At 44.9% G+C, this 12,933-nt stretch overlaps 1 protein-coding gene across 3 annotated transcripts in view; it reads left to right on the top strand.

Annotated features, from left to right (window-relative positions):
• The window catches only part of Bcorl1 (BCL6 corepressor like 1), an 80,670-nt gene that overhangs the window by 34,480 nt on the left and 33,257 nt on the right, over positions 1-12,933 (top strand). For all 3 annotated transcript variants that reach the window (XM_070039741.1, XM_070039742.1, XM_070039743.1), the window contains 3 exons: positions 5,630-5,795; positions 8,740-8,820; positions 11,233-11,622. In XM_070039741.1, coding sequence (XP_069895842.1) covers positions 5,630-5,795; positions 8,740-8,820; positions 11,233-11,622 — 637 coding nt within the window. The remainder of the gene's footprint in view (positions 1-5,629; positions 5,796-8,739; positions 8,821-11,232; positions 11,623-12,933) is intronic.

Below are 12,933 nucleotides of genomic sequence, written 5' to 3'. Positions count from 1 at the left end.
TGAAACAGTGACAACTTACTCATAGGATTGCTGTGAAAATTAAATGGGATAATTACATGAAATGTCTAGAATAGACAAACAATAGAGAAAAAGTACATGATTGGTTTCCTAGGGCTTGGGAGGGTGGGGAATTGGAAAAGGGGTAGCTGATTAATGCCTATGAAGTGTTCGTTCAGGGTAACAAGAAAGTTCCAGAACTAAGTAAATGATAAAGTTACACAAGGCTGTGACTATATTGACACAGTTGAAATGTATACTTGAATAACTGAATTGTAAAGCTGTTATTAGAAGACTGAAGGAGATGATATACAAGTGCTTAAAACTCCTTGCACATAGTAAATGCTCAGTGTTAGTGGCTGCTGTTTTTTGTTTTTTGTTTTTTGGTCCAGTCGTGGGGCCTGAACTCTGGGCTTGGGCGCTGTCCCTCAGCTCTTCAGCTCAAGGCTAGCGCTCTACCACTTGAGCCACAGCACCACTTCTGGCGTTTTTCTTTTTGCTTATGTGGGGCTGAGGAATCGAACCCAGGGCCTTATACATGCAAGGCAAGCGTTCTACCACTGAGCCACCTTCCCAGCCCCAGTGGCTGCTGTTTTTATTGTTAGAGCTACAAACAAAATAGATGTGGTCCTTTCCCTTATGGAGCTTATGTCTTTTTTTTGTTGTTGGTCATGGGGATTGAACTCTGGGCCTGAGCGCTGTCCCTGAGCTTTTCAGCTCAAAGCAAGTGCTCTACCACTTGAGCCACAGCGCCACTTCTGCTTTTCTGGTGGTTAGTTGGAGATAAGTATCTCAAGGACTTTCCTGCTGGGGCTGGCTTTGAACTGCAATCCTCAGATCTCAGCCTCCTGAGTAGCTAGGATTACAGGCATGAGCCAATGGTGTCCCAGCGCTTATGTCTTTTTTTTTTTTTTTTTTTTGCCAGTCCTGGGGCTTTAACTCAGGGCACTGTCCCTCAGCTCTTCAGCTCAAGGCTAACACTCTACCACTTGAGCCACATTGCCACTTCTGGCTTTTTCTGTTTATGTGGTACTGAGGAATAAAACCCAGGGCCTCATGCATGCAAGGCAAGCACTCTACACTGACCCACCTTCCCAGGCCTGTTGTGTCTTTTTGATGACTCAGTGGCATGCAGGCACAGCCCCTTCAGTATGAGATGAAGAGTTCGGTGGACCTGTTTACAAATATAGAGAGCAGAGAATAAAGTTACAGGATGGGAGTGCAAGAATCCATACTGAGTGACTACTCATGACAATTTAGTTAATCTGTATGTGGGAAGAAATAAGAAAATTAGATCTCTTTTTTTTTGGTCACAGACAGGGACTTGAACTTGGTATATAACATTTTCTCTCATTGGCTGGCACTCTGCTACCTGAGCCATTCCTCCCACCCCAGATCATTTTTGTTAGGTTCCTGAGAAAGAAACTGATGATAAGCAAACTATGATTAAGGGTTAATTCAAAACTATCTCTTCTGGGGTATGGCCAAGAATAATCACCCCGTGTCATCTGTCCAAGGCCTTTCAGAATCTGAAAGGGCTTTCTGGACCATGAGAGAGTTGTGCTTCATTTAATGCTGCATGTATTCTATTGTCTTTTCAGTCTTTGGGTCCGGTCGTGGGGCCTGAACTCTGGGCCTGGGCGCTGTCCCTCAGCTCTTCAGCTCAAGGCTAGCACTCTACCACTTGAGCCACAGCGCCACTTCCGGTTTTTTTTCTTTTTGCATGTGGTGCTGAGGAATCGAACCCAGGGCCTCATGCATGCAAGGCAAGCACTCTACCACTGAGCTAACTTCCCAGCCCCTGTCTTTTCAGTCTTTGAAAAATATTTTAAAATCCTGGTTACCAAAGCATTCATCTTTCACCATATCTCTGCCATCCCAACTTTTTGTATAAGTTGTGGTGAACAATATATTTTTATTTTCATTGCTGCCCTTGTAGATAGAGACAGAAATCCCTTCTAGATGTTCTGTTTCACTTGTTTTTGTCTACCTTAAGAAGTAAAAATTAATGATCTGTACTTGAAAGAAGAGCCAGCTAAAATTATATTCCAAAATAAATAGGACATGTTCATATTTATGTGCATTTAACTTTATTCACACTGATTTAAAATAGTTTTACTCCACACTAGAAGATTTTAAGCAACTGTTTTTTGTCTTCCTCTTTGCTCCAAATTCTTTTGTTGTTTTTTATTGTTTTTGTTGTTGTTGTTGTCGTCGTCATGGGGCATAGGCACTGTCCCTGAGCTCTTTTAGTGCTTGATCACTTTGAGCCACAGCTTCACATCTGGATTTTTGGTGGTTATTGGAAATAAGAGTCTCATGGACTTTCCTGGCTGGCTTTGAACCATGATCCTCAGATCCTCAGAATAGCTATAGGTGTGAGCCTCCAGTGTCCCGCTTCAATTCTTTGTTTTCTTCCAGTTTGAGTAGTAGGGACTGATAGCAAGCAAAGGGAAGAAACTGAATTTGAATTTCAGCTTAGTCCTCTGCTGAGTCGGAAAGACGATATTATGGGATAGGGCAGTACAATCTCTTGATTAACAGAGAACCCCTCCCCCTAGTTAAATCCCCTCAACACTATTCTGTCAGTAATATATCCACCATCCTCTTAGCTGGACCTTGATCATGTTAAACTTCTAGAAGGTGGAATGGGTGTGGCAGAGCAGTGCAACTTACATTCTGGCAGCCTGGGAACAGAGAAAGAATGTCCATATTATGAGGCTCCCTCTTCTTTCCCCCCTTTTTGCATCTGGTCCCCCAGCCATTGGATGCTACCCACATTCAGGGTGAGTCTTCATCTTCTATTTAATGCTCTCTAGAAGCAACTTCATACACAAACCCAGAGGCATGGTTTACTAAGCTCCTAGGTGCTTCTCAATGCAATGAGATGAACCATCATACATCTAAGTTCATACAACTTCAAGCACATTTAACTGTTCCTTTCCTCCTAAAACCTGCTTTCATTGTTTAAACCTTTTGCTTGGCCAGGTGCTGATGGCTCATGCCTTTAATACTAGCTACACAGGAGGTTGAGATCAAAGACAGCCCAGACAGAAAAGTCTCTCAGACTCATGTCCAATTAACTACTAGTAAATTGCAAGTGGAGATGTGGCTCAAAATGGTAAAGTGCTAGCCTCGAGCAAAAGAGCTCAGGGACAGGGCTCAGGCCCTGAGTTCAAGCTCCATGACTGGAAGAGAGAAAAAAAAAGAAAACACCTTTTGCTTATTCTACACTTCCTTGATACTGGGATACTGGAAATTCCTGCCTTGCTGTTATTCTTGTTCAGGGCAGTAAGTCCTCAGAGCTTGTGAAAAACTGTGACTGTTAGGCTGATAGTGTCCTTGCAGTGTATAAGCACAATCATAGTGCTTGTGGAATGACCTGGGTCATAGGTGCGAGTGGAACTTAGCCAAAGCAGATGAGGAAACAAATAGGGGAGGAGTCTAGTGACAGTTGATGTGAAGAGGCCCAGGCTTGGGGCCAAGACCCTTGGGTCTTAGTCTGAGATCCTATGTGTTTCTGACTGCAAGCACAAATGAGTAATTTTCAGGGTGGCAAGGTAAGTGGGCACCCTGAGCAGGCGTACCCATCAGTCTGTGTGTTGTCCAGGGAAAGTCATTTAACCTTTTGTCTCAGAGTCTCATTTTCCTCATCTATCTGTTTGATGAGGATAGTACTAGCTTCTTAGGATTGACTAAATAATACAGATAAGTCTTTTTGAAAAGTTGAAAGTGCTGTAGAATTAAAGTAGCCTTATTAACCATGCCTGAACCTTATACTTTCCTTTGCCAGTCCTGGGACTTGAGCTTAGGGCCTTGCACTGTCTCTGAGCCTCTCTGTGTTCAAGGCTAGCATTCTACTACTTAAACCACAGTGCCACGCCTGCCTTTCTCTGTTTATGTGGTACTAAGAGTTGAACTCAGGGCTTCATTTATGCTCGGCAAGCATTCTACCACTAAGCCAGATTCCTAGACTGAACCTTATACTCTCATTTCATAAATGTGTAGAGATAGGAACTGTTTTGTGTGGTTTTTCTTTCTGCCTGTCTGGATCTGTTTTCTGGTATTTATTTACAACTGAAAAGACAATTTTTCTTGCACTTGGCCTATACTCAATTATTTTTTCAGGTGTTAGTGTCAATACCATTCAGTTATTTGAACAGTTTAGTCACCTCACTTAGAGGTTTTTACTTTAGTGTTTGGCTCCCTGTTGGTGTTCAGGTATATGGGTTGTTCCTGGCTTTGCAACATTCATTCATTTGTTCGTTCATTTATTTATTGTGCCAGTCCTGGGCCTTTAACTCAAGGCCTGACTTATGTCCCTAAGGTGTTGTTTTTTTGTTTTTGTTTTTGTTTTAGCATTCTACCGCTTGAGCCCCAGCTCCCCCTCTGGCTCTTCGGTGGTTAGTTGGAGATCTTTCCTGCCATAGCTGGCTTTGAACTTTGATCCTCAGATTTTAGCTTTTTGATTAGCTAGGATTATAGGCATGAGCCACTCATGTCCAGCAGCTTTGCGTCTTTTTAAAGGTGTTGTACAAACGGGCTACCATTTCAAAAGGCAGATAATGATTACATTTCTTTTTTGGGGGGGAGGGGGTCCGGTCGTGGGGCCTGAACTCTGGGCCTAGGTGCTGTCCCTCAGCTCTTCAGCTCAAGGCTAGCGCTCTACCACTTGAGCCACAGCACCACTTCTGGCTTTTTTCTTTTTGCTTATGTGGTGCTGAGGAATCGAACTCCGGGCCTAATGCATGCAAGGCAGGCGCTCTACCACTGAGCCACCTTCCCAGCCCCTGATTACATTTCTTGTTTTGGACAATAACTCTCCTTCCTTCACTTTCCCTCAATTTTCTCCTCCCATCCCTGCCCACAAGCTACATAAGTCATTTTCCATATAGTTTATTGTGCCCCCCCTTTTTTTTTGTCAGTCATGGGGCTTGAAGTCTGGGTCCAGGTGCTGTCCCTGAGCTCTTCAGCTCAAACCAAGAGCTCTACCATTTGAGCCACAGCGCCACTTCCAGTTTTCTGACAGTTAATTGGACATAAAAGTCTCATGGACTTTCCTGTCCAGGCTGGCTTTGAAACTCCATCCTCAGATTGCAGCCTCCGGCGTAGGCCACCAATGCCCAGCTTGTACCCTTAAAAATATTTTTATTAGCCTTAAGTAGTTGTACAAAGGAGCATAGTCCATCATCTTGATCAATGTCACCCCTTTCAGTATTTTCCTGTTAAAGGGATTTTAGATGTATGTTCAGTGACTTATGAATACAGATTCTGTAAGACTTGTTCAAAATGGTGGGTGTGGTTGGCTATGGGGACCAGCAAGTGTGCTGGATTCAGTTCAGTAGAGCCTTTATAGCCCACTGGAGCTCCTGTTTGCCAGACCCCTATTCTGGGCAACTTGTGCCCATATATTACAAACAGGCATGTGGTTGGACCATTGGAGAGCTTTCTTTCTTTTTATTGTCAAGGTGATGTACAGAGGGGTTACAGTTACATAAGTAAGATAGTAAGTACATTTCTTGTTGAACTTGTCACCCCCCTCCCTCATTTTTCTCCTACTCCCCCCCCATCCCCTGGAGAGCTTTCTTAAGAAGCAAAACTGACCTTAAACTCTCCTCTTACCTCTGCACAGTGCCGGAAGCTGCCAAGTGATCCCCAGGAACCCACCAAGAAAAGCCCCAGGGGGGCTTCAGATTCAGGAAAAGAGCACAATGGAGTCAGGGGAAAGCACAAGCACCGGAAACCAACAAACTCGGAATCTCAGTCTCCAGGAAAATGCACAGACGGCCACGAAGAAGGTAGGCCTCCCCCCACAGGCCCCAGCCAACTAGGCTGAGCTCCAGAGGGATATTTGTGGCATTTTTGGTAGAGAAAAAAAAACTCAGAGATTGACTGAAAAGCAAGCCTTCTTCACTGTTGGAAGAGAGATAGAATTGACCAAAAAAAAAAAAAAAGCCAGAGATTAGGGAGGAAGGAGCAGGGGCATGTTCTTCCTCACACTATAATATTGCAGTGTGAAGACCAAAGGAGATGGTTTGAAGACAGACAAGTGGCAGTCCTACAACAGAGTTGCCACCTTATTTCGTAGAAGTGGATCTAGGCTTAAAGAAGCAGGTATATGAGCATTCAGATTTTTTTTTTGTGGGGGGGGGTCCGGTTGTGGGGCCTGAGCTCTGGGCCTGGGCGCTTTCCTTCAGCTCTTCAGCTCAAGGCTAGCACTCTACCACTTGAGCCACAGCGCCACTTCTGGCTTTTTTCTTTTTGCTTATGTGGTGCTGAGGAATCGAACCCAGGGCCTCTTGCATGCAAGGCAAGCGCTCTACCACTGAGCCACCTTCCCAGCCCCAGATTTTTTTTTTAAAAAACAAAACAAAAAAACATTCATTAGTCTGACGCTGAAGGCTCACGCCTGCGATCCTAGCTATTCTGGAGGATAGACGTTTGCAGCCAGTCTGGACAGGGAAGTCCCTAAGATTCATCTCCAATTAGCCACTAAAAAGAAGCCCGAAGTAAAGCCTTGGCTCAATTGGTAGAGTGCTATTCTTGAACACAAAAGCTCAGTGGCAACACCCAGGCGCTAAGTTCGAGCCCCAAGATCAGCAAGTATGTGCGCATGCATGTGCGTGCCCGCACACACACACACACACACACACACACACACACACACACAGAAGAGCACGTAGGAACATGAGCATGGGAACTTGCATTCTCACTTGCTCCTCCACCTTCATCAATTCATTACGCTATTTTCTCTACACTTGGCTATATTAAAAAAATTCCATTCTGAAAAAAAATGACTAGCTAGCTACTTAGCTACAAGAATTTAAAGATATCCTAAACCCTTATTATTACCATTTAGAGACACAGAAGATGTTTTTGGTAAGTGCTTGTCTTGCGCATTTGGCCACAGATGGTCCTTTAGACACCTCGTCAGGGAAAGAATCGGAGACAGTCCTGACTACAGTAGCCTATGTTCGTGGTCTTGCCCATCTGACATGACCTGCTGCTTCTATGCTTTTTGTGTGCTTGTTTGTTTGTCCATCATGGGGCTTGAACTCAGGTGCCTAGCGCTGTCCCTGCATTTGTCAGCTCAAGGTGAGCGCTCTACCGCTTGAGCCACAGCGCCACTTCCAGTTTTCTGGTGGTTTATTGAAGATAAGTGTCTCATGGACTTTTCCTGCCCAAGCTGGCTTTGAACTGCAATCCTCAGATCTCAGCCTCTTGAGTAGCTAGGATTACAGGCATGAGCCGCTGGTGCCTGGCTTGCTTTTTTTTTTTAATTGTTATTATAAAGGTGATGTGCAGAGGGGTTACAGTTACATGAGTTGGGGGTTACAGTACATGAGTCAGGTAGGCAATCTCTCTCTCTCTCTCTCTCTCACACTCTCTCTCTCTCTCTGTCTCTCTCTCTCTCTGTCTCTCTCTCTCTCTCTCTCTCTCTTACTCTCTTTCATTCTTTCTGCCAGTCTTGGGGCTTGAACTCAGGGCTTGGGTGCTGTCCTTGAGCTCTCCAGCTCAAGGCGAGCACTCTACTACTTGAGCCACAGCACCACTTCCAGTCTTCTGGTGGTTAATTGGAGATAACAGTCTCATAGACGGGGCTGGGAAGGTGGCTTAGTGGTAGAGAATTTGCCTTGCATGCATGAGGCCCTGGGTTCGATTCCCCAGCACCACATAAGCAAAAAGAAAAAAAGCCGGAAGTGGCGCTGTGGCTCAGGTGGTAGAGCACTACCCTTGAGCTGAAGAGCTGAGGGACAGTGCCCAGGCCCAGACTTCCTGGCCCACGACCGGACCCCCAAAAAAAGAGTCTCATAGACTTTCCTGCTCAGGCTAGCTTTGAGCCTCGATCCTCAGATCTCAGTCTCCTGAGTAGCTAGAATTACAGGCATGAGCCACTGGTGCCCACCAAGAATACATTTCTTTTTGGGCAATATCACCCCTTCCCTTGTTGTCTTCCAGTTTTTCTGTCCCATCGCCACCCATAAGTTGTATAGTTAATTATCAACATAGTGTCTAGTGAGTACCACTACTAGTCAGTTTTTTATATTTTTTATTTTTATTTTTTTTGTCGGTCGTGGGGCTTGAACTCTGGGCTTGGGCGCTGTCCCTGTGCTCTTCAGCTCAAGGCTAGCGCTCTACCGCTTGAGCCACAACGCCACTTCCTACTAGTCAGTTTTTAAAGAACAGTTTTTTCCAGGCACCAGTGGCTTCAATTAACCACCGGGGAAAAAAAATCCAGAGGTAGAGCTGTGGGTCAAGCGGGGGAGTGCCAGCCTTGAGCAGAAAAGCTCAAGGACATCTTTCAGGCCTAAGTTCAAGCCCCAGGACTAAAATCAAAAAATGAAAAGTAGTTTTTCTCTGTCCCCAGCTCCCTACATCTGGCTTCCTGCCTCACTAAGATTCACTGATGTTGCGTTTATCTGAGCAACTTCATGCAGGAGCCAGGCTTTCTACTTTCTGGCATACTGTCAATTGAGTCTATGTAGTGCCTTTTTTATGTCAGCAAAAATGACCCAACTCCCAGTTTTTAAAATCCTTCAGGAAATGCTCATTCTCCAAAAAGAGGAAGGCATGTGATAATAGCATGAAGGGAGTCAATTGGGATAAGTCAGGGTAGCCATGGGGTCACAAACCCTCTAGTTTTTCCCAATTGTACCTCTCAGGTGGGCTTTCTGATTGGTAGACTCTAATTGTAATATTTCTGCTTTCTGCCCCTAAACCACACATCACTCCTTGGGAAAGGTTCCTTGGAAAAGAAAGCGAAGAGCAGTTTCCGTGACTTCATCCCTGTGGTTCTGAGCACTCGGACACGCAGTCAGTCTGGTGAGTGAGACTAAGGCAATGGCCTGTCTTGGCAACTCCTATGAAAAAAAGGGATGGACATCTGGTTGAATAATTTTATCATTGGTCCAGGAGGAAATTTGGGAATTTGTTTCACTGTGTCAAGAGGCTGGGCCCCTTGCAGAGGCTAGAGAACCTGAGGTGGAGGCAGAGGGCATTGCCCACAATTTTAGGATTATTTGCTTAGATTTTCAAAGCAGAGATTTGACGACTTATTGGGAGGCAATGATGAAAAGAGAAAAAGCCTTTGCCTAAAGAAAATTGATAATATGCCAGGTTTTACTGAGACTCATATTAGGCACAGACATTTAATCACTGGGCCTCAGTCTTCTTATTCTATGAAATAGAAGTCATCAAAATTAGATAAGTTGCCAGGCACAGGTGCCTCACACCTATAAGCCTAGTTATTTCATGAAGTTGAGATCTGAGAATTGTGGTTTGGAGCCAGCAAGGGCAGATAAACCAGAGAGAGACTCTTATCTCCACATAACCAACAAAAAACTGGAAGTGGAGGCATGGCTCAAGGGGTATAGTGGAAAAAAATGAGCAAGAGCATCAGGCCTTGAGTTCATGCTCTAGTACCAGCAAAAACATTTTTTTGGAAAGGCTACTGAGTTGTTAGGGACAGCAGTATCACTTTTGGCCTCTTCAATTTGTGTTGGTCAGTCCTTGAAATTTAAAAATGATAGTCCTGCCTAGCCTCCATGTCTTATGCTAGCTCCATGTTGGTGTGGAAGGACAGAGATAGTTGTCCCAATTCACCAAGATTTCCATGCAAATTGGATGGGATGGCCAAACAGGGCCTAATGTAAGCTCAAATCATCTGACATTCTGTCAACTGGCACTGTAGCACATGACAAATGCAGTGGTAATTGGAGCTCATTAATGATGGCCTGGAGGCCTCAAAAAGTTCTGAAGTGTCCTCTGAATCATCAAAGAGTGATGAAGTTACCGGTCAGTCCCCTTTTTGTTAAACATATTGTGCACTATATTTGATTGTTTGGAAATTGGTGATTCTTGTGTGATTTCTATAGTGATTCTATATCAACCAGACTATGTGCAGAACACTTCATTCCCTTCTTGGTTCATATAATGGAATATTTACTAGATAGTTGCTACCCAAAGCTTTGGTCAGGGGCTGAGAATGTAGCTTAGTGGTAGAGTGCTTGCATAGCATACATGTAGTCCTGGGTTCGATTCTTCAGAACCACATAAACGGAAAAAGCTGGAAGTGGTGCTGTAGCTCAGGTGGTGAATGCTAGCCTTGAGCAAAAGAAGTTCAAGGACAGTGCCCAGGCCCTGAGTTCAAAGCCACAGGAATGGCCAAAAAAAAAAAAAGCTTTGGTCAACAGTGGTTCTGTTTGTCTCAAGCTATTTATTTCTTCTGACCTTGCTGTGGTCTCTGGGAATTGTTGAAGTAGCCAACTGGGCTTTGAGAGAAAGAGGCTAGTGTTGCTTCTAAGGAGAGTGTTGCACCGGGCCTGGGCCTGAAATGGTAGAGTGGTGCTTGCTGCTTGGCCTAACAAGTAGGAGGCCCTGAGACCTGCAAAAAAAAAATTCCTGTAGTGCAAAGCCAGACTAATTTAGGATTGCACTTTTGTTGTTAGCAAAAGAGAGTGGGTAGAGAAAATGGCCTCTTGGCAAGGTGGCCCAAGAGAACAGGGAAGGTGCTATATGTCCTTGGATGGTCAGGAGTGGAAGAAGAAGTGCCTGCCCAGTGGTGAGGAACAGCTGCAGCAGCAGGTGAGAGAGGTCCAGGGGAAAAAACTACCCCTGAATTCTCTGCAACTCAGTAAGAGATCAGGTCAGTTTAAGGGAAGAGAGCCTACTGTATTGTATTTGGATATGGCCAAGCCAGACTGTCACAGGAAAAGGATTCCTTGATCTACTATTCCTAGGACTTGTTTTATATTGAGTGCTGGAAGTGAGCGACTTTTAGTGAAGCTGATGGTGCCACCAACTGAGCACTGCTGGAGAGTGATACCAGTCTGTCCTCCCTTTCCCTCTATTCAGTCCTTGTTTCCCCAAACAGTAGAGACTTGTGGTTCTCTCCTGCCTTTTACACAATGATTGGCTCCTAGTAAAGCATGAAGCAAAGGTTTATGAAATGAATTCAAGTGCTATAGCATCATGGATGAATAAGGGTGTGTTTTCTTGGTACTTGACTCTATAAAGATGCCACATGAGCTTTAGAACTGTCCTGTGATGTCAGCCAGGGGAAAATAGTTATCCTCATTTTATAGATGAGGAAACAGCAGTAAAGAAACTTTCCTAAAGCATTCAACTAATAACAGAACCTAGACCTTCAAAGTACTAGTCAAGGGTACTTGTGTCAACACCATATTTAATCCTTTGAAGAGGTACTTGACCATCTTCTGTATATCTTGTCCACAGGAAGCATCTGTAGCTCCTTTGCTGGTATGGCAGACAGTGACATGGGAAGCCAGGAAGTCTTCCCCACAGAGGAGGAAGAAGAGGTGGCTCCCACCCCAGCTAAACGTCGAAAGGTGAGAAAAACCCAACGAGATACCCAGTACCGCAGCCATCATGCCCAGGACAAGACCTTGCTGGGCCAAGGCCGCAGACATCTATGGAGAGCCCGAGAGATGCCTTGGAGGACAGAGGCTGCCCGGCAATTGTGGGACACCAATGAGGAGGAAGAGGAAGATGACGAGGAGGGCTTGGTAAAGAGGAAGAAACGGAGACGGCAGAAGAGCCGGAAATATCAGACTGGGGAGTACCTGACAGAACAAGAAGAGGAGCAGCGGCGGAAAGGGAGAGCAGGTAGGGCTGGCCAAGGGGCTCCTGTCCCCATAGTGTGATTGGCTTCAAGGAGCCATCAGGCCTCCCTATGTTACATCTCTATACCAGTCAAAAGCTGCTGGACCCATACAGATCTGCTGCTGGGATCTCCAGCTGCCAAAGTGGTCCCTCAAATTCAGCCCCTTTGCATTGAGATGAAATTAATTGGGTCAGGTGCCAGTGGCTCATGACTGTAATCCTACGTACTCAGGAGGCTGAGATCTGAGAATCACGGTTCAAAGCTAGCCCGGGGAAGGAAAAGCTGTGAAACTCTTATCTCCAATAATCCACCAGAAAACCAGAAGTGGCACTGTGGCTCAAACGGTAGAGTGCTCACCTTGAGCTGAAGAGCTCAGGGACAGCACCCAAGCCCAGAGTTCAAGCCCCCTACCACCACCACCAAAACCAAAAGATATTAGCTGGGACTGACGTATGGGTGAACTGACTATATGAAAGCCTAAGCCTTTTGGTTTTCTTATTTTTTTTTCTTTCTTGGGGAGAAGGTAAATATTGGGGATTGAATGAAAGGTCTCACACCTTCTAAGTAAGTGCTCTTCTGCTTAAGCCCTTTTGCCTTAAGGGTTTTCCCCCCATATATGGCCTCATGGTTTTTTTTAGGGTTGGCTTTAAATTATAATCCTCCAACCTCTACTTCCCAAGTAGCTGGGATTATAAGCATGAACAATCACATTCCTCTTCCCTTTTGGTTTGTAGACATTGCTTCTCTTCTTGGCTTACAGACATTTGAACCTGTGAGCCAAATCATAGTGATTTCCTTGGCATGTGCCACCAGCACCATACCAGGGAATTCTCTGATTAGCTTGAGGGAGTCATGTTTTGGGAGATGACAAGTCCTCTCTCCTAGAATCTTACATTCAAGAAGAAAGAGGGCATTGCCTGCCTTTCCTAAACTGAAAAGAAGTACAGTGATTCCATTAAACTAATTAAAAAACCTTCAAATAGAAGTGGGAGCTCAGCACCAGGCGGCTCACACCTGTAATCCTAGCTACTCAGGAGGCTGAGAACTGAGGACCATGGTTCAAAGCCAGCCCAAGCAGGAAATCTGTGAGACTTATCTCCAATTAACTACCAGAAAACTGGAAGTAGCATTGTAGCTCAGTGATAGAGTGCTAGCTTTGAGTAAAGAGCTCAGGGACAGTGCCCTGGCTCAGAGTTCAAGCCCCACAACCAACAACAACAAAAAAGAAGTGAGCACATTTTTCTTTCTCAGTTAAAGGCACAAAGATTATTCAGAGGTAGAAAGCAAATGCTTTGCCACTTGGGCCATACTCT

Source organism: Dipodomys merriami, unplaced genomic scaffold (assembly GCF_024711535.1).
Source record: "Dipodomys merriami isolate MVZ:Mamm:240054 unplaced genomic scaffold, mDipMer1.0.p SCAF_3, whole genome shotgun sequence".
Taxonomy (NCBI): domain Eukaryota; kingdom Metazoa; phylum Chordata; class Mammalia; order Rodentia; family Heteromyidae; genus Dipodomys; species Dipodomys merriami.
Note: the sequence above shows the minus strand (reverse complement) of the source record. Positions and strands in the feature narration are given on the sequence as shown.